Genomic DNA, 22,307 nt, shown 5'->3' with positions numbered 1-22,307 from the left:
GCGATGTGGAGCATCTTTTCATGTGCCTCTTGGCCATCTGAATTTCTTTTTTGGAGTAGTGTCTGTTCAGATCTTCTGCCCATTTTTTAATCAGGTTATTTGCTTTTTGGGTGTTGAGGTGTGTGAGATCTTTATGTATTTTGGATGATAACCCCTTATTGGATATGTAGTTTACAAATATATTCTCCCATTCTATAGGATGCCTTTTTGTTCTATTGATGGTGTCCTTGGCTGTATAGAAGCTTTTTAGTTTGATGTAGTCCCATTTGTTCATTTTTGCTTTTGTTTCCCTTGCCTGAGGAGATGTGTTCAGGAAAAAGTTGCTCATGTTCATATTCAAGAGATTTTTGCCTATGCTTTCTTCTAAGAGTTTTATGGTTTCACGACTTACATTCAGGTCTTTGATCCATTTTGAGTTTACTTTTGTGTATGGAGTTAGACAATAGTCCAGTTTCATTCTCTTACATGTAGCTGTCCAGTTTTGCCAACACCAGTTGTTGAGGAGGCTGTCATTTCCCCATTGTATATCCATGCCTCCTTTATCATATATTAATTGGCCTTATATGCTTGGGTTTATATCTGGGCTCTCTATTCTTTTCCATTGATCTATGGGTCTGTTTTTGTGCCAGTACCAAATTGTCTTGATTACTGTGGCTTTGTGGTAGAGCTTGAAGTCAGGGAGCATAATCCTCACACTTTATTCTTCCTTCTCAGGATTGCTTTGGCTATTTGGAGTCTTTTGTGGTTCCACATGAATTTTAGAACTATTTGTTCTAGTTCGCTGAAGAATGCTGTTGGTATTTTGATAGGGATTGCATTGAATCTGTAGATTGTTTTAAGTAGGAAGGCCATTTTGACAATATTAATTCTTCCTATCCACGACCATGGGATGTATTTCCATTTAATGGTATCTTTCATTTCTCTTATGAGTGTCTTGTAGTTTTCAGGGTTTAGGTCTTTCATCTCCTTGGTTAGGTTTATTCCTAGGTATTTTATTCTTTTTGATGAAATTGTGAATAGAATTGTTTTCCCGATTTCTCTTTCTGCCAGTTCATCATTAGTATATAGGAATGCATCAGATTTCTGCGTATTAATTTTGTATCCTGCAACTTTGCTGAATTCAGTTATTAGTTCTAGTAGCTCTGGGGTGGATTCTTTAGGGTTTTTTATGTACAATATCAGGTCATCTGCAAATAGTGACAGTTTAACTTCTTCCTTAACATTCTGAATGCCTTTTATTTCTTTGTGTTGTCTGATTGCTGTGGCTAGGACCTCCAGTACTATGTTGAATAAAAGTGGTGAGAGTGGACATCCTTGTTTGTTCCCGATCTTAGAGGAAAAGATTTCAGCCTTTTGCTGTTAAGTATGATGTTGGCTGTGGGTTTGTCATATATGGCCTTTATTATGTTGAGGTACTTACCCTCTATACCCATTTTGTTGAGAGTTTTTATCATGAATGGATGTTGAATTTTGTCAAATGCTTTTTCAGCATCTGTTGAGATGATCCTGTGATTTTTGTCCTTTCTGTTGATGTGGTTTATGATGTTGATGGATTTTTTATTATTGTACCATCCTTGCATTCCTGGAATAAATCCCACTTGATCATGATGGATGATCTTTTATATATATTTTTGAATTTGGTTTGCTAATACTTTGTTGAGTATTTTTGCATCTATGTTCATCAGGGATATTGGTCTGTAATTTTCTTTTTCTGTGGTGTCTTTGTCTGGTTTTGGTATTAGAGTGATGCTGGCCTCATAGAATGAGTTTGGAAGTTTTCCCTCCTCTTCTACTTTTTGGAAAACTTTAAGGCGATGGATATTAGGTCTGGTTGAGTCTCTTTGTGTCCTGATCACAATGCTACTAAAGATTTTGTCTTCAGGAAAGCTCCATTCACCCTGCTTGTTTACCACTCACAGCTTCTTACTTTTCACTCCAGCTCTTCTTTGTTCCCTTTTTTGGGAGAGATTGGGTGGTACTTAGAGATTCCCCATATTCTTGCCAAGCTCAGGGAGCTTTGCTCCCACAATATCTACTTGCCATAGCATAAATGGAAACCTCCCCAACTGCTTTTGTATTACAATTAATATGTAAAAAATATGTATCTTTTGTCTTACTGTTAAAAACTTCAGATTGTTATGTGTGACAGGGATCATTTATTCAACAAAGCTATTAATCATATTAATCATTTCTTCTGTGTGCCAAGTGTAAACTGATAGTATGAAGATGAGTAAAATGTGGTTCCTTTCTCAAGGATCTAATTTTTTTCATGAAATGTTGCCCAAACTTGTCTAATCCTGAGAATCACCTGTGTTACTTTTGAACTGGTGCAACTATTCAGTGCCCTTCTCAGCAGATTGATTCAAGGGGGGGGGGATCTGGAGTTGATATTTTAAACAAATGCTAAATATGATTCTGGTGATTAGGCATATTTGGGAGACACTGGTCTAATGCACTATCAAACGTTAAATCTCTCTGGAGTTTTCTTTTAACTAACCTCTAAGTGGACCAGCTATTTAAATGTGAACAATCATATTTTCAGTGTTTGTTAGGAAAACTTCTTCCAAAAACCTGGCAACAGGGCAGTGAGGAAGAAAATTTCACCCTGATTGGGCCATACAGCATGAAGTGTGGCCTGAAGCCAGTCAAGAAGTGAGTGGTTCCCTGGGGTCTGAGGTGCAGTTTGTGATCACTTCCTCAAGGCAGGATGAACTGTCAGGGAAGCCAGCTTTCCCATCTCTGATCCAGACAGTACAGTTCCATCCAGCACTACATCCCAAAGACTCAGGAGCCAAGCTGATAGTGACTCTCAGGGTTTCTGTTGAAACTGGAGCCCACATCCACCAGCTCAGCCTGAATAGAGGGGCGAAGCATAGAGTGCTCTATGACCTGGGGAGGGGTCTTCACCTCTCCCAGAGGAAACTGTTTTGCTGCGTCTTTATTTTCTTTACTACAGCCAGGCAGGCTTTTAACAGAGGAGAAGTTAGTGCCTCCAGCACACTCTTTCATCCCCTCAACCAACTTATGGCCACACTTCATGCTGTATGGCCCAATCAGAGTGATTTACCATCTTTACCTGCTAGATGACAGACATATGCTGAGTTCCAACCAGCTTTATGGAATTTAGGCATGAAAAATGCCATTTTCCAAAGAATTATGGCATTCCATATGGTAGTCCAAAGAATTATGGTCCAGATGAAGAACCTTTTATTGTGGGGATGAGGAGTGTGGTGATTCAAATGGCTCCCACATTCCTCTTTGGGGCCCTAGTCGCCATTTTTGCCCACCACTTAGGGCAGCCCATAAGTGAGGCTTACTCTTATGGTAGCAGACTTAGAAGAGGCTGAAACAGAGGTCATGGGGGGAAATATGGTCTGCTACTCAGAGGAAGAGTTTAAAGGGCCCCATGAGTGCAGCTTATTACATTTTTCAGTCTACAGTGATTCTTGCCAACTATACCAATTGTCTTGCCTGAGGATTTCAGCCCCAGGCAAGTTCAGTATGGATTTGGTGAGACTGAGAAATGACAGCAGAACCTTCTTGGAGTAAAAGGGTTTATACCTGGCTTTATTCTCCAGGCAGTAGGTTGAGCACTAGAATCACATCTGTATCCACAAGTTTGGAGGTCCATAATCCACCTCTGTCTCTTCCTCCACCCAGAGCATTGGGTGCAGCTCTTTATATAGTAACTAATTCAATAATAGCTCATTGCCAAATGGTGTGGGAGTATTAGCCTAACAGTAGGCCAATTACATCATCAAATAGTTTAGGGCAGGTGAGGATCCTGGCCATAGGAAATTCCATTTTCCCCACAGCCACCTTAAAGTCACAGGAGGTTAAATAGCATACCCAGGTTGGAAAGGGGGAGCTGTGATGTGTACTCAGGCATTCTGACTCCATAGCCAGTGCACACCACCTTCTCATTTGGCACTGTGTAGCCTTTCAGGGCATACCTCTAGGGATGGAGCTCTCCCAGCTTCAAAAACAGCCCCCTTCTATTGTTGGACATGTCTAATTTCTTCATTTTAATGTACCAAAATCCTATATATTTCTCCTATTTTTTTAGGTCAGCCTTCTGGATCAGGAACTGCAACCCAGATTCATTCAGGTTCAGGCTTAGTATAAAGAAAACAATTAAGTTTAGGTTTTAAAAATACTTATCACCTTCTTTCTAGCCCAGAACACTGTGTGTTCATAGACAAGCTATTTAACCTTTTTAAGACTCAACTTTCTCATCTGTAATTTAAGGATAATAACAATGCTTATTGATTTGGTTTTAAGATTAAAGTAATTTTAATTAGGCTTAAATGTAGGATTCTAGATATTCAATCATAGCTAGTGTTTTTGTTAGCTGTATTTAAAGATACATATTTTAAGTGTATTGCATGTATATAATTGCATTTGTTAGCTGTATTTAAAGATACATATTTTAAGTGTATTGCATGTATATAATTGCATTTGAATCACCTATCAGATATCATGTATAACTAAATTATTTCCCTCAGCTCTCAAATCAAGGAAGACATCACTTATTGAAATGACTTGCTTTTAGGAAAACTTTAAAATTTTGTTTCTTATGGTTCTCATCCTTTTCTTAAATGGGTTACTGTTTGATTTACAAGATCAAAGTCATACTCCTTGAAAAGTGTTGATTAACTCTGAGAATTATATTTTCAGGCTTATAAGCATATTGTCATTTCTAATAGAATTATAAAGGCCATTTTATTTCTATTTTCAGCATTGCAGGAGGCCGAATACTCTCAGTAATAAAGATGCAGCTGATTAAAGGCCAGAACAGCAGGGATTCTTTTTATAAAGCAGTAGAGGAAGTTGCTCAGGATTTGGATTTGAGGATTAAAAATATTATCAATTCTGAACAAGGAGATGTAGCTGTTAGTACCACTGACATCAGTCCTGCACGGGTAATGACCTTTTTATTTTTCATTATCTTTCTATACAAAGCATTATCTCTTTACTTCTTGTAGAAATGCTTTACCATTGCCACTTAAGTCAGGAGAGTGAGCTTCTCATGTTACAAGATGTTGAAAATTTAAGTTTCTCAATAGGATTATGTAGGATTATGTTTGACTTGGGTAAATCATAATATCTTTGTGTCAAATTGTATGTGTTTGTTAAGGAAGGGCAGTTGATAATCTTCAGTTTTCCTTATAGTACTAGAAGTTTATAATTCTTGGTGGATATTAAGGTGTTTTGTTGTACTTTTCGATAATTATTCTTATAAAACAGTTATTTTCCCATTTACTCAGATTTAAAATAAGGGCCTGGCTTCTCTGGTGCTGACTCTATGATGAGGTGCTCTATAGAACAGAAACAGAAATGGTTTCTATTTAGCAGTTTATTTTTTCCTTTATAGAGATACTCCATCTCCATAATTTCTTATTTTCTACCTCATTGCCAACCTTCTGCAAACATTAGCAATTTCTCCTATGCTTAGAAATCTTTTAACTGTAGATTCCCAGAACATTTGCCTCTTTATGATTTTTGTTTTTTTTTACATAGGTAATCAAACATTGTATGGTACTGTAACTATAGTATTATAGGAAAAATTGACTACCATGTTTTTAGCTGTAGAACAGAATTTTAGAGTGTCTGTTATAATACGTTTGTTACAGTTTGATCATTCAAGTAACAAAGGTTCTTTTTGTTAGGTCTGTGTGATAGCCAGTGTATGAAGAAAGATTTCTGCTTATTTTTATGATTTATTTATTCATAGCCTTTGGGGATTACTTTTAGCTATTTTTCTATAACAATGCATGTTTTTAGATTAATTTGAAGGTGGGACACGGGGAAGATTCTTTGTGGCTGCCCCTTGTATTTCATGTATTACACTTCCTGTGACTAGTTTGGCTCAGATAACAACCGGATTATCACTATAAGTATAAATTAAGAACTGTCACAACTCAAATAATTAAGAGCACCAATCACGCCCATTTCTTGTTACAAGAAGTAGAGATACAAACAAACTGGTTCTTAATTTTGTGTTTTCAACCAAATCAGAAATTTTTGAGAATTATGATCCAATAATTTTCAGTGAAGTTAGTATTAAATAATATGGACTTGCTTGGTATGAATGAAGAATATATGTTAAGCACAAGATTGTGACAGGTTATTTGTCAAAATTCCAGTGTAGCTACACATTGTAGTTGACCTGGTATCTGAGTCAGCCAAATAAGAAAGGAGGTCAGACCATTTGATGAGAGCTGGCATAGCTACAACAGGTGTCCTAGAAAGGGCAACTTGGTTATCGAAGCATGATGTCCAACAACCCTATGGGTTAGAGACTGTCATTACCCCTATTTTACCAGTGATTTAACTGAAGCACAGCAAGGTTCAGTGTCTTTTCCAGAGTTATATAGCACATACTACTAATAAGTTGGTATCAGACCCAGCCAGAGTGCCTTCAGAGTTTATGCTTACATTTATCTATATTTAATATATTATCATATATTTTCCTTTATTCTGTCTGATCGCTTTTAATCTGCATTTTCTTTATCTTCATTACTACTGTCTTAGTTCACTGCTACTACCTTCTTCATTTCCAAGCTGTACTATTACAGACTCTTAATTTGTGGTCCTATTTCCAGATTTAATAACATTCTTACTCTAGGATATATTACACATTGCCATCAGTTTTCTAAAATCAAAATAGGATTATTTTATTTCCTTATGTAACAAAGCAAGAGATTTTAACTCTGTAACAGACTGATTTAGAATTTCTTGCCTGAGATCCAAAGTTTTCTGAGGTTCCTTTCACATAGTTCCTTCTCTTTTACCCTCTTCTTCAGCCATATCATGCTACCTGGTCCCTGAAAGTATCGTACTTTGTTCTACCCCTGTGTGTTTCATCCTTCTTGAAGCCATCCTTGATTTCAAGATAAATTGATCACTACCTTTTGTGTGTTGCGTTGCACCATGTGTACGTTCTGTTAAAAATAGCATTCAGTACTCTATAATGCAACTGTTTGTTACTTATATACTTTATCAAGGAGACCATGGGTTTTTACCATTGTAGCTTGCTTCAAACAGTGCTTAGAACTCAGTATGTACTTATCAGTGATTACTGAATGGATGAATGTCAACTAGTTTCTCATTTTTTTGCATTTGAGTGGACCTTTACAGTACATCTGTGGGGTTGGTATTCAGATCCCCATCATTCTTTGGTATAAGAGAAAAAAATACACAGAGAGGTTAAATCATGACGATGAGGTCACATAGCTAGATAGTAGTAAGATTTTCTGACTTAAAGCCTGGTGTTATTTTGATGGAAACATAATGTCTTTCTTTGATGATATTATTTTCTGTATTCTTTTACACTTGAAGGAGAAATATTCACATGCCTTAAAACCATTTCTCATGGCTGTTTTTATTATTTTATTATTTAAACAGTGGCACATGAAGTGGAAAAGAGTGGTTGACTGACCCAGCTGGGGTGATTATTACATTTACTTAAAATTATTTTTTGTTCTAGCCAAAATCTTATGCCATAAACCATGGAACTGCATACTGTGGCAGAGATACCATGAAAATTTTACTAGTTCTTTTGGATGAAGAAGCAGCTAGTGCTCCTACCAAAAACAAGGCAGAGCTTTTATATGATGATGAAAACACACATCCTCATACTGGGACTTCTATTCTTACACTTTTTAGGTAAATAATTTGTAAGTTCTATCTATGTATGTGAATGTTAACTCCTGTTTATAAAAGGAATTTTTGGAAAAACACCTCATTGGTTACTGTTGCTCTGGGAGACAAATTCCCTATGAGTTTGGTGAGACTGAATAAAGACAAGGACAAGAAGCTGGGTGCTTAAGAGGGGGTTTTTATTCTTACAGCAGGAGGTCTCAGTCCCTCTTCTGCTCTGTCTTGTTGCCAGCCGCCGCCAGGCTTCCCTTCTCTGCTCTCCAGGCTCCCTGCTCCCACACTCACACCACTTGCTCCTAGCTCTCACAGATCTCTCCCTGCTCTCCCAGTGGCCCTCTACTTCCCCGCCCCAGGCACCAATAGGAACTCTGTGGGTGGGTCTCTGGTGACTGGCTGATGTCCAGCCAATTACATACCAGGAACACAGGGAGAGGAGAGAATGGGTGTTTCTTCTCCACCCCTCCCCTGTGTCAGTACTTCTGTGACTCACCAGCCACTCTGTCCCCAGTAAACATCCCAGAGATGTGCAAACATACTTCTCTTTTTTTTGGTGTGGTCTTATTTATACTTTTTTTATTAAGGTATCATTGACATACAATCTTATGAAGGGTTCACGTGAGCAACACTGTGGTTTCAACATTCACCCATATTATCAAGTCCCTCCCCACACCCACTGCAATCACTGTCCTTCAGCATAGTATGATGCTATAGAGTCATTACTTGTCTTCTTCGTGCAAACAGACTCTTATATATATACACAATGGGTGCTACCAAGGCCAGGTGGGAATCCTTGTCAGAAATTCCCATTTGCTCCATAGTTATAAGAGAATACATGAAACTTGGAGACTATAAAAAAATATGAAGAGAGAAAACAAAGTTAAAGGGAGATGGAACATTTGAATGTGAGGTGATTTTGTTTTTGTTGTTCTTATGTTTTGCTTTGGAAATATTTACTTGCTTTTCTATATGTGTTGTGAACTTTGCTAAATATTTTCACTTGTTTTATCTCAGCCCTTGAATAACTCTTTTAATAGTATTCCCACTTAGTAAGTGAAGAATTAGAGACTTGAGAGAGATATGAAGTAATTTGCCTAAGAGCTAACTTAGCAAGTTGCAAAAGTGTCTCTAAAGCCTGAGGTCTCTGCTCCAAGGACTGTGCTATTCTGCCTGAGAATGGGAGAAGAGCGTATACACCAAACTTACATTGGAAATGACATTTACTGTTTTTTCTTGATATACTTAACTAAATTAGTGTTGGTATTGGCATACATTGATACTCTCCAGTTTTAAAAACAATTAGATCAAACATTGAGTATATTGGTGATATTTCCAATTAATGAACATTCATTTATAGAAACATTTAAGATTTTAGAACAAACATTTTAAATTGTACTTAGTAGATTGTGGAGAATTTTTACAAATCATCCTGCTGTGTGAACTTCTTTGTTTTCTGCTTAAGCTACTTTTTAGAAATAAGATTTTAGTTTAAAATTATTGTTCATATCCATCCATGATTGCTTCATGCACTCTGTCTCCTATGCCTATCTTTTCTCTGTTCTTTAAAGAGAAGCTTTACAGTGATCTATCATATCATTCACTGTGGTCCTCTAATTTCTTTAAATCTCATTTTCTTCACCAGCTTTCCATGATTATTCTTTTATATCTGGGCATGATATAATTCTAACACATTCTACCTTCAAAAATGACCAAGTATTTTCCAAACAATAAAAATTTTATCAATTATTTATTTATACCCTGTGTTGGAACCCTAGGAAAGAGTATTAAGAAAATTAATCTTTGTTTTTTCTCCTTTTACCTATTTCTGCTTAGCAAAGTTTGTTTTTAGGCAGAACTATAAATGATTTTTAATTTGCACTCAGATTGAATTCTACTGTTTTCTTAAAGGAAGTTATTTTGTGTTTATAGAATTTTTTAAACAAAATTAATCCCCACAATGGTTGTAAAGAGGTATTTTTCTGTACTCAGCCATGTGGGCAAACACATTTCAGTTGTTAATAGTTACCTTAGGATTTCCATTTGTCATTGTGCAGACAAGTGCCAGTCCATGGTAAAGTATATTTTTAATGGTCTGCATTGAAATGATAAAATTAAGGACAATGTGTTATATGAATACAAGTCAACATAAGGTTATCAACTTGTTTTTCTTAAAATAGACAATCCTTTATTTTCATATAATGGTCTTTTGAGTCAAAGAACTTACATCTCTGGTTCTTTTAGGCCAAAAAGGAATTCATTGAGGAATCCACGTTTGTCTGGTTCCAGACCTTCAGTGTCTCCTCTCCATAGTGCCTTCGTTGACCTTTCTATTTCTTTACTTTGTTTTTTTTTTTTTTTATGACACTTGTCCTTTTTTGTTTTTAAGTTTTTTTATGTGGATGTCTTATTTCCCTCAAACTTCAGGATGCCTGAATTTAGGGCCAATGAATGAATCAACTGTCTGTCTTTCACAATATCTTATACAGTACCTTAAATATAAGCTCAAATATATAGTGACTGAATTAATTGATTAAAGCAAATTAAAATTTAGAACTCTCAGAATAGGAATACTGACACTTTTATATTGTATTATAAACAACTAGATTCAGTTGTCTTTAGGAGGGGCGGTGAGAGGTAAAAACTATATTAAAAGTTACTTTGGTTTATAAATTTTTGCTTTTTTTGGACATAGATCTCCCACACAAGTGAGTAATTCATCATTGAAACCCCTAAGAGAACGTATCCGTAAGTCAATAGAAGAGAAAAAAATTAAGGTACAATTTAATGTACTGTCATGAAACTGATAAAAGTTGTTATTTTTAGAAATAATAAATATGTAAAGCTGAGCTGGTTATTGTAAATAGACATTGTACATGAAACAATAGGAATTAAGTGGAAAATGAGTTATGACAGTTGACAAACAAAAAATTTCCTTTTATATTACATTATCTTGGTTAATCTGTTTCTGGCTTATTCAATCCACTGGACCTAAAAGGAGTAAAGAAATAAGCACCTGCTATGATGTGTTCAGTAAACATCTGTTCAGTGAGTGAAGGGGAAATAAACAAGATATGGCTTTCTCATTTACATTTCTAATATCTAAAACTGAATCTGAGAGACTATAATTTCAATTTTGTTCCTGTCTGAAAACATAATGGCAGAATATAATTGTAGATTGAGGAGAACATTTCACATTGTTCATTGACTAGAGCTGTTCTTTATATTTTCATTTGGTTTGAACTAAGTTTTCCAGTCCTCATTTGAAACATTTGTGCCTGTAAGTAGTCAATAATGTGTTTTTTAAGCATTTAAAATTTTCTTGGCCTTGTTTTTCAAAAAGGAGCTCAGTCTTAACTCATTCATTTGACCTACATTTTTTGAGTATCTCCTATGTGCCAGACACTTCTCTATTGTTGGGAATTCATTCTTGTCAACAAAATTTTCATGAAATATTTATAATTATCTTTTAAATTATCAAATAATTATGCATCTTGATTCAACCTTGAGAACTCTAATTTGTATGCTCTTCATATTTCCATTTGGAAAGTTAGTTCCAATTAGCAAAGCTTTTAGTTACCATCTGTTCTATCCAGATACCTGATACCCATTTAGTTAATGTTAATAAGCCCTGTCTTTCTATTGATTATTAGTGTAGTGGTTGTACTAATACCTGAGGAATAATAAAATACATCATTGACTTTTATACAATTTTTCTGTGAATAAAATTTGTCAACTCTATGTTGTATTAACATAAGTACTTTTAGTAAAGATATAAGAGTTTTTAAAAAATATCCTTTGGACTTGATTAGAAACAGAAATGTAGCATATGAATTCTTTAATTTTTTTCCTGCTATGGTTACTGACAAACTTTAATATTTTCATTTAAAGATCATTGAGCTATTTTTATCAGAACTAGGTAAATCAACATGAAAAAATCTGAAGAATGAGATTTCTTTTTTTTTGAAATTTGTAAGAGTCAACTAATTAGTATAAAATGGATAGACAAAAATAGAAAGTTTGGGGAAGTAGGAAAGAGATTGTCTAATCTAGTCTGATTTTTAAGTGAGACCAAAATCCTGAGAAAATACCTTATCTAAAATCTCATAACTACCATGAAATATTTTATGCCATTGTGCAAAGTCATGGTTGAATACTAATGAGAATATAAGTACATTGTTTCTGTTGCTTAATAGTGGATCTGGGTTAGTGTGCATAGCTCTGAATCTAAATGGCAGTAGAGAAAGGAATTGGTGTTTTTGATGATCTGCTACAGTACTCTTTATAACAACAAAGTGTGGAAATAATTCCTTTAGCCAGGTATACAGCTGAACCATAACCAGGTAGAGTACTTGTTAGAATAAAAAAATGTGTTGCTAGTATTTACTGCGAACTAACTATGGAAAAGTAGTTTAACAGCTTATACCATATCATCCTGTTACTTTTGCTCTTTTGGCATGCAATTCTTTTCTAGTCATGGAAAGAATATATTATCTACACTTGAAATACTGTCTTGAAAAGTGTACCTCAGAGGTAGAAAACATTAGGGAACTTAGAATTTTGATGTACAGATGCCTAATTGTGAAATATCCATGTCATTATGGTATGGAGCAAGTTAACTTTTCTTAGTTTTTAGTTTCCTCATTCACAAATAGAAATACTCCTCTGATCACAAAATCCTATGAAACCACTTAGGAAAGTGCTCATTAACATACTCATTTGAAGTCCTCAATTTTTATTTCCTACCATAGCTTAATAGGACATTTGTCCATGATGGTCAAATAAATTTCCCTGTTTGGGAAATGAGAAGATTCCTCCTGAACCTTTATGGTATTGATAGGAACCTTTAGAGAATGTTTTCTCTTCATCCTTACCCTTGATTTCCAAGAAATTTATACAAAGTACCCTTGTATCTTCTTATGAAAAGATCTTTCATGGAGATACTTACATCATTATATCTTTATAAGTTAATTATTTTTACTCCTTCCACCTTGGTTTAGCAGTATTTTGCACATCAGGTACTACTGAAAAGTCATATATGTGTGTCTTTTTCTTATTCTGAGTCTAATATTTTCCCCCAAGTTATGTGCATGTTAGACTCAATCACTTAAGTGGGCTGATAAGGAAAATATTGGATCTCTAAAACATGAAGTAGTCAGGACAGTGAAAATTGGGATTTAGGTAGTGTGAAAAAATAGACTGGTCATTCTCTGGTACCTTAATAAGCATCCAGGCAGTCTAGTGCTCATGGTGTTACAAAATTCTTAATTAGATATCCAAACTTAACTTTTAGGGTATTAGAAAAACTGAGTGTATCCTAATTAAAATGGTGGACTAACTTCATCTCATAGAATCCCCATTATATGGTAATTAAAATGACTACAAAATGGTAAAAAACTAGCAAAAATATTTACTGTGAGCAAGCAGCAAATAATAGTGTAATTAGGTACACTAATCTTCAAAGTCTATGGCCAAAGAAAGAAACTGAAAATTTCAAAGTGAGGAGGCACCAAATGATTCAGCAGCTTAATCCAGCCCTAGTCCCCAGATATTATACTAGTGAGTTGACAAAATCCTGAGAATTATCATAATGTTTCCAAAAGTGAGAAGCCAACTAAGTGTGTACATAATTAATTTTTTTATCTTTCTTGTCAGAGAAATAGTAGAAGTGATAATTGGATAATAATTTGGATAAAATGTGGAAAATGAACCCTGGGACTTACACACTTAAACAGGTGAAGGCTCTAGTGGTACACACTCAGTTGGGAAGTTATCCAGATGATCTCCTTCCACTTGAATGAAATACACTCCCTAAGTAGAGGGAGTGAACCTTCTTATAATATATATAATAATAATACATGATACATTCTTAGAAGAGAGGGCAGAACCCAGAAATGTTTTCAAACTGCCTGTCTCCTCCTGCCTGTCTCAACTTGGAAAGCAGTATCCTCACCTCTCTATGAAAACTGCAAATATGGTAGAATAAGGGACAGTAATGGGTTACTTGGAGACTTGAGGAAGAATATTAAAGCTACTATGAAATTGAAAAACAAAAAGGTGGATTGAGTTCAACTCATAGAATTTCCTTCTCCTTAAAATGATAGTTAAAATGAGCAAAAACATTCACTATAAGCAAACAACAGAGAACACTACTTCTGCCTCCACCATTCCTCAGACTGCAGAAAAATGAGGAGAACAGAGTATATAGCCTTCAGACTGTAGCTGAGGAGAAAATAAAATGTCTCAAATAAGTAGGGAACAGAATCAAGAAATCACTTACAGACTTGGAGGCTTCTGTTTATAACTAGGATATAGTAAGTCATGGAAGAATATCGTTTCTCCTACAATAACAAAATGCAAGTGTACCTTGTTTTATTGTGTTTTGTAGATACTGCATTTTTTCCCTCAAATAAGTAATTAGCACCTTAGCTTTATTTTTCTTTAGCATTTAAACATTTTATTGGAGTATATACAATAAAATACGTAAATCTTAGTGTATAGCTTGATGAATTTTTTCTGAGTATATACTCTTATAACCATCATCCAGATCAAGATATCAGATATTCTCACTAATTTTTTCCCATTTATCTATCTTTATCTCTTTCCCTCATCCTCCTTCCCTATGGCAACTACCAGTCTTTTCTCTGTGTTTGAGTCTATTTCTGTTTTGTTTATTTGTTCTTTTGTTTTTTAGATGCCACATGTAAGTGAAATCGTATGGTATTTATCTTTCTCTGTCTGACTTATTTCATTTACCACAGTACCCTCTAGGTCTATCCATGTTGTTGCAAATGGCAAGATTTCAATTCTTTTTTAGGCTGAGTAATATTCCATTGTATGATAACTGTGTTTTTTACAAATGGAATGTTTGTGTTATTCCTGAACTGAACAAGTCTATCGGCACCATTTTTCCAACAGCATTTCCTCACTTTCCGTCTCTGTCACATATTGGTATTTGCAATATTTCTAACCTTTTCATTATTATATTTGTTATGATCTGTGATCGGTGATTATGACTTGCTGAAAGCTTAGATGATAGTCAACAATTTTTAGCAATAAAGTACTTTTTACTTAAGGTGTGTATATTGGTTTTTTAGACACAATACTATTGCACACTTAATTGACTATACTACAGTGTAAACATAACTTTTATGTGCACTGGCAAACTAGTATTCATTAGACCTGCTTTATTGAGATCTTCAATTTATTGCAGAGGTCTGGAATTGAACTTAGGTGTTCCTGCAAAAGGGAAATAAATTGTGAAAAACATTTTAAAGATGTAGGGAGGCTATGTAAGCAAAGCAGTTTACATACATCAAAAATCTGGAGAGGGTAAAGCCCTTCTGAGATTAGCTGTCTGTGATCAGCTATTTTCTTGGATTATTTTTCAGTTTTAGGTATGAGATGAGATTGTTGTTGGCCCATGGAAGGGAACTCTATTGAGGGAAAGAGGAACCAACAAAGATTTTGTGTGTCTTGAGGGGCTGTCAACAATTTGGAAAGTTCAGGAGCTCTGAATGCTGTTATTTTTACCTTGCACACATGTGCTAAATTTTGGAGCTTAGAGGTTAAGGAGCGTCAGTCCAGTAGACTATCATCACCTGTGGTCTTGAGCTAGCTAGAAGACAAGGCTTATTTGAGGAGTGGGACCTACCTCAAAAACATGGCTGTCTCCTTCTCAAGATATTTGCCATGTTTGGGAATGAAGTGAGATGGGAGGCAAAGAGCACAATGTAAAAACTTCTGAAAGACAGACTGAATCCCTCCTACTTTCAGGTCAGAAGCGACAGAGATCCACAAGTCTCTCAGTTGAAGTCTGGGAAGCACATTCCCAAGGAAGAAGTAAGAATCAGAAGTTGAATATGAGTCATGACAACTGTAACCCATCCCTGACCCTACTCAGTCCCTCACTGCATTGAGGTTATCAGCCTTCTACTGTGTCTGCTTTACAGAGACAAGGGAAACACTTCTTGATAGAAGAAAGCTCTTCATCTGGAACCTCTGTAGTTCCTTTATACATAATATCCAGCATGAAATAAAATACACTGGAATGAAAGAGGAAGGAAGATTTGTCCTTTTTTATTTTTTTCAAAATTTGTACTTTAATCAAGAGAAAACACTAACAATACAGGCTGATTTACAAATTATCCAGATATTAGAATTAGCTGAGAAGGAATTTTAAAAATTTTCATCATGTAAAAGTAATTAGAGGAAAAGAGCAAATGTGTGAAAAATTGGGGAATTCCAACAGAGAATTAAAATTTATAGAACAGAACAAACTGAATATTCCAGAACTGTAAAAACATTTAAAATTAAGAACTCATAGATGACTTCAATAGTAGACCAGGCATAGCATTAGATAGCATAAGTGGAGTTGAAGATAGGTCGTTAGGAAAATCTCTAAACAAAAACAGAGAGAGAGAGAGTAAAGAATACAAATTAAAAGAGAAGATCAGGACACAAAGACAAAGTCTAACATGCCTAATTGGAGTACTACATGAGAGGAAAAAGTAGGATAGAAATACTATTTGAGGATACAAAAATTGTTTTTTTCTGAGCTTAATTGGAAATATCAGGTAGTGGTTAGAAGACATGGGGAACAGATGCAGGTTTCCTTTCCTAATAAAAAGTCACACACATGGGTTCCAATGCTATGGACCCAGCAAATAAAAATGTCCCAGAGTCCCTTGAGAATCCATTTTCAGCACATGAAAGTACCACAAGACATATATGTAAAGTTTTGTTTTAGAGCAGTGCTCTCCAGGAGAATTTTCTGTGGGAATGTTCTGTGTTTGTACTGTCCAGTAGTGTAGGTGCTAGCCACATGTTGCTATTGAGCACTTGTCATGTGGCTACTGCAACTGAGGAACTGGATTTTTAATTTAATTTAATTTTAATTCACTATACGTGGCTGGCATATTAAACAATTGCAGTTCTAGTTGATTGGAGATACCCACAGATGCAACAACTAGAGACCCATAATCAGTAGAAGAAATGACCATGGGAGATTTAAATAAACAGGATTTAAATACACAAAGAGAATGGAAAAGCGTGTTTCAGGCTGAGCAAACAACCTGATGAAAGTATTCAATTGCCTTATATGTATATGGAGGCTGTATATTGGTTAGTGACAAAATAAATGGATAACTAATATGGGGCAAGGGTAAGGAAAGTGTGGCTTTGTGGTTTTAAGGAAGTTACTTTTTGTACGGCTTATTGTAAAGATACATGCATGAGAACTTGAGTTAGGTGGAATATTAAGGAACAGTGGATATAATGGAGCTTCAAGACTTCAGTGCATGGTTTTCTGTGATTAAATGTTTTAGCTTTTCTCTGCATATACACTTGTTTCTGTACCAAAATGGTTTCATTACTCTGTTGAACAGAGCAGAGTTTGCTCTATATGTGTTTTCTGTCTTAAAGCTTTTGTCCTTAGGTTGATTTAGCTGTTCTTTGCCAGTCTTGTTTCTCTCATTTCTGTATCATGTGGTTTTCCTTACTGTCTATTGAAGAGTAGACTCTGTTCTGTACATCTTTTTATACTTCTAAGCTTTTGCTTACTCATGTTTCTGTACCCTCATACCTTCTTGCATATACCTGTTACTATTTGTTACATTTTTACTTAATTCTTTCATTCAACAAATATGTATTAAATGCCTCCTGGATACCAGACTCTGTCCTAGGCCCTGGAAATACAAAAATGAACAAAATGGACATAAACCTCTGCCCTCATAGACAAGTCTTCCCCAAATATTTGTGGGGCCAGGGTGCAAGAATATAAATGCAAGTCCCTTCCCTACACTTATACCCCCTTTATCCCTGGTTCTGTTGCATACTCTGTTCATACCCCACCAAGAGGTGTATACATCCCACTCCCTATCACCCTTTCCATAAACGGTCTGCCTTGAAGCCTGGAGGAAGAGGCCAACACTGGCCCACTTCTTAGGGCAGTTTGAACAGGGAATTCTGGGATCCCAGGTACTTGGAACAGAATCTAAAAGGGGGTCATGGTCTCCTAGTAGGAATGTCTGAGATGCTGTGGACTCACTCCCCCAGGGGAGGACCACAAAGGGCCAGAACCGGCCACCACTTGCTTAACTAAGGGTTTTGTTAATGAAGCTTACGTTTTATTTGGTAGGCTGAAGTAATGAGCTGGGATTTATTTTGTATCTACTAAGTATCCAGTGTTATACTAGTCATTTTATATCTCTCTCATCCCAATTAATTTCTGTTCAACTTGAGAAGGCATCATTTTCTAGACCATATAGCTAGTAAATAAGAGAGCAAGCTTTTGTATTCAGATATGACTTCAAAGTTCATGCTGTTCCCAAAGTATAAATAAAGGCATAGTAATTATAGTGAGGAGCATAACAAGTTATTGCTACTGTGTAGGTCGAAAACATTATTCTTCTACTATTTAGCAAAGTAAATTGTATTTCACTGGTGAAGAAATTGATCATTTGATACATTTACAAACTCATGTGCCATTAAGGGTAGGAAATCTCTGTTCTTTTTGAAAAGATGATGATGTAAGAATAAAAAGATAGATTTAGAATATTTATTTTTAGTTATATATTAGGAATGCTGAGAATACTTTCATTTTCAAACCTGTTGATATATTTATTGGTATAATGGGGGCTTAGAATGTTCATTTTCTTATTAATACAGGTAACTCTGAAGGTGCCTGCAACTTCTCAGTATTTTGACTCATTCGTCTTTAATCTAACTGGAGTCAGGCTTTCCTATATGAAATGTTATTTTCCTTAAACTAGGAACCTACTAATAATTTCAATTTGAAAATAGCTTGTGGCAAAAGGATTTTTCCAATTCTTGGCAAATTTGAAGTTCATTGTAATTTTACCCTGCATACAAATCTTTCCAAAGAAGGGAGATCACTGTACAAAGGAAGACTTTCAATTCTTTTCTCTCATGTGACTTGAACATAAATGATTTTAACAGCCATGTATGAATCTGGACATTATTGTTAGTTGTTTAGCACTTCAGAAGCCCTTTCAAGAGGGAATTGTTTTGCTTATTTGTGAGTCTAAATCACATACATAGAGAGATTTGGAAGATTTGCAACAGGAAGTAATCTCAATTCTGTGTAGCCACTAATCTTGTGCACAAAAATTCAGCTTTCATGAATAAAGGAAAAGCAATCTCTTTTAAGTTATAAATACAAGCCAGTGTAACTTGTATTGTCTTAATAAACTAAAATGAAGATGCTGATTGTAAGCTCAATTTTTAAGCTGCATTCCTAGAATCATTTTGGAGCTGTCCTGGTCCTAAGAAACCCTAATTCAACAGATTTCTTACTCTATAGAAATACTGTCTTCATACACGCTATTGCATTAATAAGTGCATACTATCTACATAGTCTCTAAGGTGTATGTAGCCTGTCATGTTTTTAATTTCATTTAATCCTGACAGGTCTATGAGATAAATATTCTCATTTATGTGTGGATAAGTGAGAAGTTTAGAGGTTTATCCCAAATCATCTAGTTATTTAAGTGACAGAGCCTGTATTAGGGTCTTTTGACTATAAATCTGATGCCTTTCTCATCATGTTGTTGTCTTTTTATGCTTATTTTTTAGCTAGACATTGCATTGTTGGCTGCAGTCAAGTTTATTGTAAATTAAAAGCTCTAGGTCTTTTCATACATTGTTTTTAAGTCCAGGTTCTCCTCATCCTGTACATCTGTAATTGATATTTTGAACTTAAATACAGGACTTTGTTTATCCTTATTCATTTTCATCTTATTATTTTTTACTTACGGTTCTATTCTCCTGACATCTTTTGAATCCTGATTCTGTTATCCAATTTATTTATTATTCCTTCCAGCTTTGTGTCAACAGCAAATTTCATAAATAGAATGTCTTTGTGATTATAGAAGCCCATCCTAGTAACCTCTTTAGTATGCTGTGTTCCTGTCACATAGTTGAAACTTAGGAAGTGGTAATTGATTAAAAAACAATAAAGATTTTTGTACAGGGCAGGGAAAAGAAAACATATATAATATTTTATAAAAAGAGAAAAATACCCTCAATATAACTATTCTTAGTTATTTCTTTTGGACGTAAACTATTCCAAGATTACCATAGAACTATTGTGTTTCTCTCTTGTGTTTTGATATGTTTATAAATATTTTTCATGGTAAATAAAGTGGTTAATGATTTTCCTTTCATATCTGAACCCATTTATCAGTATTTTAAGAATCCATTGCCTAGTAATACTAGTTTCCTGAAATTGTCTTACTGTCACTGAGGGCTTGAGAATGTGTCTGTAGGTCTGAATAGAGGAAATCTAGTTATAAGGAGCACTGTAGCCCTTAATTTGTGGCTGTATTTACATACAAAGTAAGGTTTTTACATATATGCATGTTAAAAAGTCAATAAAAATATTGGTTTTCTAAAGAAATTTTTATTCATGCTAAACATGAGATTGAGAAAACACCGATTGTACTAAATAATGCAATTATATTTTTGGGGTGTTTTGTGGGCAGTGCTGATGAAGATTTTGTGGTGGGAGGCTAAAGTCCCCCAAGCCACCCAAAGGTGCCATCATTAGCTGGGTAATATGAGAGTGATCCTAGCCAGCCACTTAGCATCATCCTCATTTGACTTCCAGGTCTTACACCATACTCTTTATAACTCTTCATAGGCAGTAAATTTATAATTCTCTATATTCAGTAACTGGCAAAATGAAAGAAATATGTAAAAAGATAATGCCAACAATACTGGTTTTGTGGACAGAAATAAAAGTTTCTAGATAATGTTTACAGTAATGATGTGAGTTAATATAATGTTAAATTCATTCTATTAAAATTATTTTAATAGCTTTAATTTAATTGGTTTAATTCTATATTTATGGAACTAATAAAGTTTAGAAAGGACTAGTTAAAACCTTCATTTATATACATCTAATGGTGGAAGCTATGTAATGGTAGTTGCTTCCATGTGGATTCATAAAGACACTGGGTTGTTCCACACATTATTAAGAGCCTACTTTGTTTCATTTTTTTAAAAAATAGTTTTTGATCTGTTACATTTTCACATTTTTTTCAATTTTGTGGGAAGTTTTGGCGTTTACATTGAAGATAACAAACTCTAATTGTCTGAATCTCTAAGCAAATTAAATATAATTTATAGTGCTCTGGGAATTGGAGGCCCTCATAGATGCCATTAGTCAGAAATATATAAAATTTATCATCCTTAGTAAACTTGCTCTTATGAAGCAGCTGGACTGGAGACTATTCTAATTTCTTCTAAACCATAATCATTGGATTTCAGTGTTATTATCTTTGCAAACATTTGAGTGGGTTAATGCAGTATACTCTATGACTATATAATAATATATAACTATTGAATGTGTAATAAAAAGTTGTGTTTTAGACTTCATAAATGTATCAATAAATAATTCTGTAAGTAATGTTCAGCATGATGTATTATACTTTGAAGTGTTAAATTTTTGAATTGTTGGAGTCCACTTTATTTTGTCATTTATTTGCAATTTAAACTTTATTTCTCAGAAGAATTTGAGATGATTTCTAATTACTTGAAGATATTCCCCACTATAAATGAATGGCATTACTCATCAGCTGTAATTGTTGAAATTTGCATTATCTGTATAGATTACTTTGTTCTGAAATTAATTTCTATCAGCTACTGGTTTCATGTTTGTAGAACACATTCCAAAACTCTTTGTTGGCATCTTTTTCAGTGGTTAAGAATTAAATTTAGCTTCCTAGTTTTTCTTATTTATAATATTTAAAGGTAAATGCAACAGTATATCTTGAATATTTGGCCACTAAATCACATGATCAGGTCTTCCTGAAGTGATATTTGAATCATCTTATTTTCCTAAATATCTGAGTTTTTAATCAAGAAACAATGCCTTTCAATTACCATTTTATCTTTCAGTTTATTTCTTGTAGTTTTCTATTTTTCTTTTGCCCTCATTTCTTTTTTCATTTCAGTATTTCTCTCTTCCTCAATTTTTCTAATTTCTTAAATTCCATATGCTATTTTTTTCCTGAAAGAGTTGTACTCTAATTTCCTAGGATGAAGAACTTTTTTTTTTAAGATTATGTATGTCATGTATGTTATTATTAAACTTATAATAAAACTCACTTTCCAAAAGAGCTCAGACACAAGAGTATGTAACTAAGGCCTCTGAAGAGTCTAAAAATTGATTTTTCTAAACTTTTACAAAAAATGTCAAAAACATACCTAAACTGGCATTGCTGAAAAGAATAAAAATGGTAGTCACAGCAATAAATGAGTTTGCAAAGTATGAAACATCAGGGTTAAAAGTTCCCCCAAAATAATGGAATTTTTAAGAGAAATTTCTATACCTTGATTACTATTGAATGTAGTTCTATCTAGATGAAAAAATAAAGAATAAATTGCATATTAACTAATTTCTTCCTGTTTCAAGATGAAGCAAACCTTAATTAGATCCCAGTTTGCTTGTACTTATAAGGATGACTGCACAATAAGCAAAGGTAAATGGAATCATGTTAATTCAACATCAAAGCCTTTGTGCGTTCTTCACATGGAAAATGACCTTTCAGGTAACTGACTTTATTTGAGCAATTATTAAATAACAATTGACTAGTGTGCTAACTGGTTTTAACTTAAATAAAACTAGA

At 34.5% G+C, this 22,307-nt stretch overlaps 1 protein-coding gene across 3 annotated transcripts in view; it reads left to right on the top strand.

Moving 5' to 3' along the window:
• Positions 1-22,307, top strand: part of PARPBP (PARP1 binding protein) — a 65,025-nt gene that overhangs the window by 36,836 nt on the left and 5,882 nt on the right. Inside the window, exons 6-10 of one of the 3 annotated variants that reach the window (XM_057486462.1) lie at positions 4,739-4,922; positions 7,490-7,668; positions 10,352-10,433; positions 11,548-11,628; positions 22,094-22,221. In XM_057486462.1, the coding sequence (XP_057342445.1) occupies positions 4,739-4,922; positions 7,490-7,668; positions 10,352-10,433; positions 11,548-11,589 (487 nt within the window). In that variant the 3' untranslated portion in view covers positions 11,590-11,628; positions 22,094-22,221. Of the gene's footprint in view, positions 1-4,738; positions 4,923-7,489; positions 7,669-10,351; positions 10,434-11,547; positions 11,629-15,432; positions 16,288-22,093; positions 22,230-22,307 lie in introns of those variants that run through there. The other 2 variants (XM_036891251.2, XM_057486461.1) reach the window with 2 other exon arrangements.

Source organism: Manis pentadactyla, chromosome 10 (genome assembly GCF_030020395.1).
Source record: "Manis pentadactyla isolate mManPen7 chromosome 10, mManPen7.hap1, whole genome shotgun sequence".
Classification (NCBI taxonomy): Eukaryota; Metazoa; Chordata; class Mammalia; order Pholidota; family Manidae; genus Manis; species Manis pentadactyla.
Note: the sequence above shows the minus strand (reverse complement) of the source record. Positions and strands in the feature narration are given on the sequence as shown.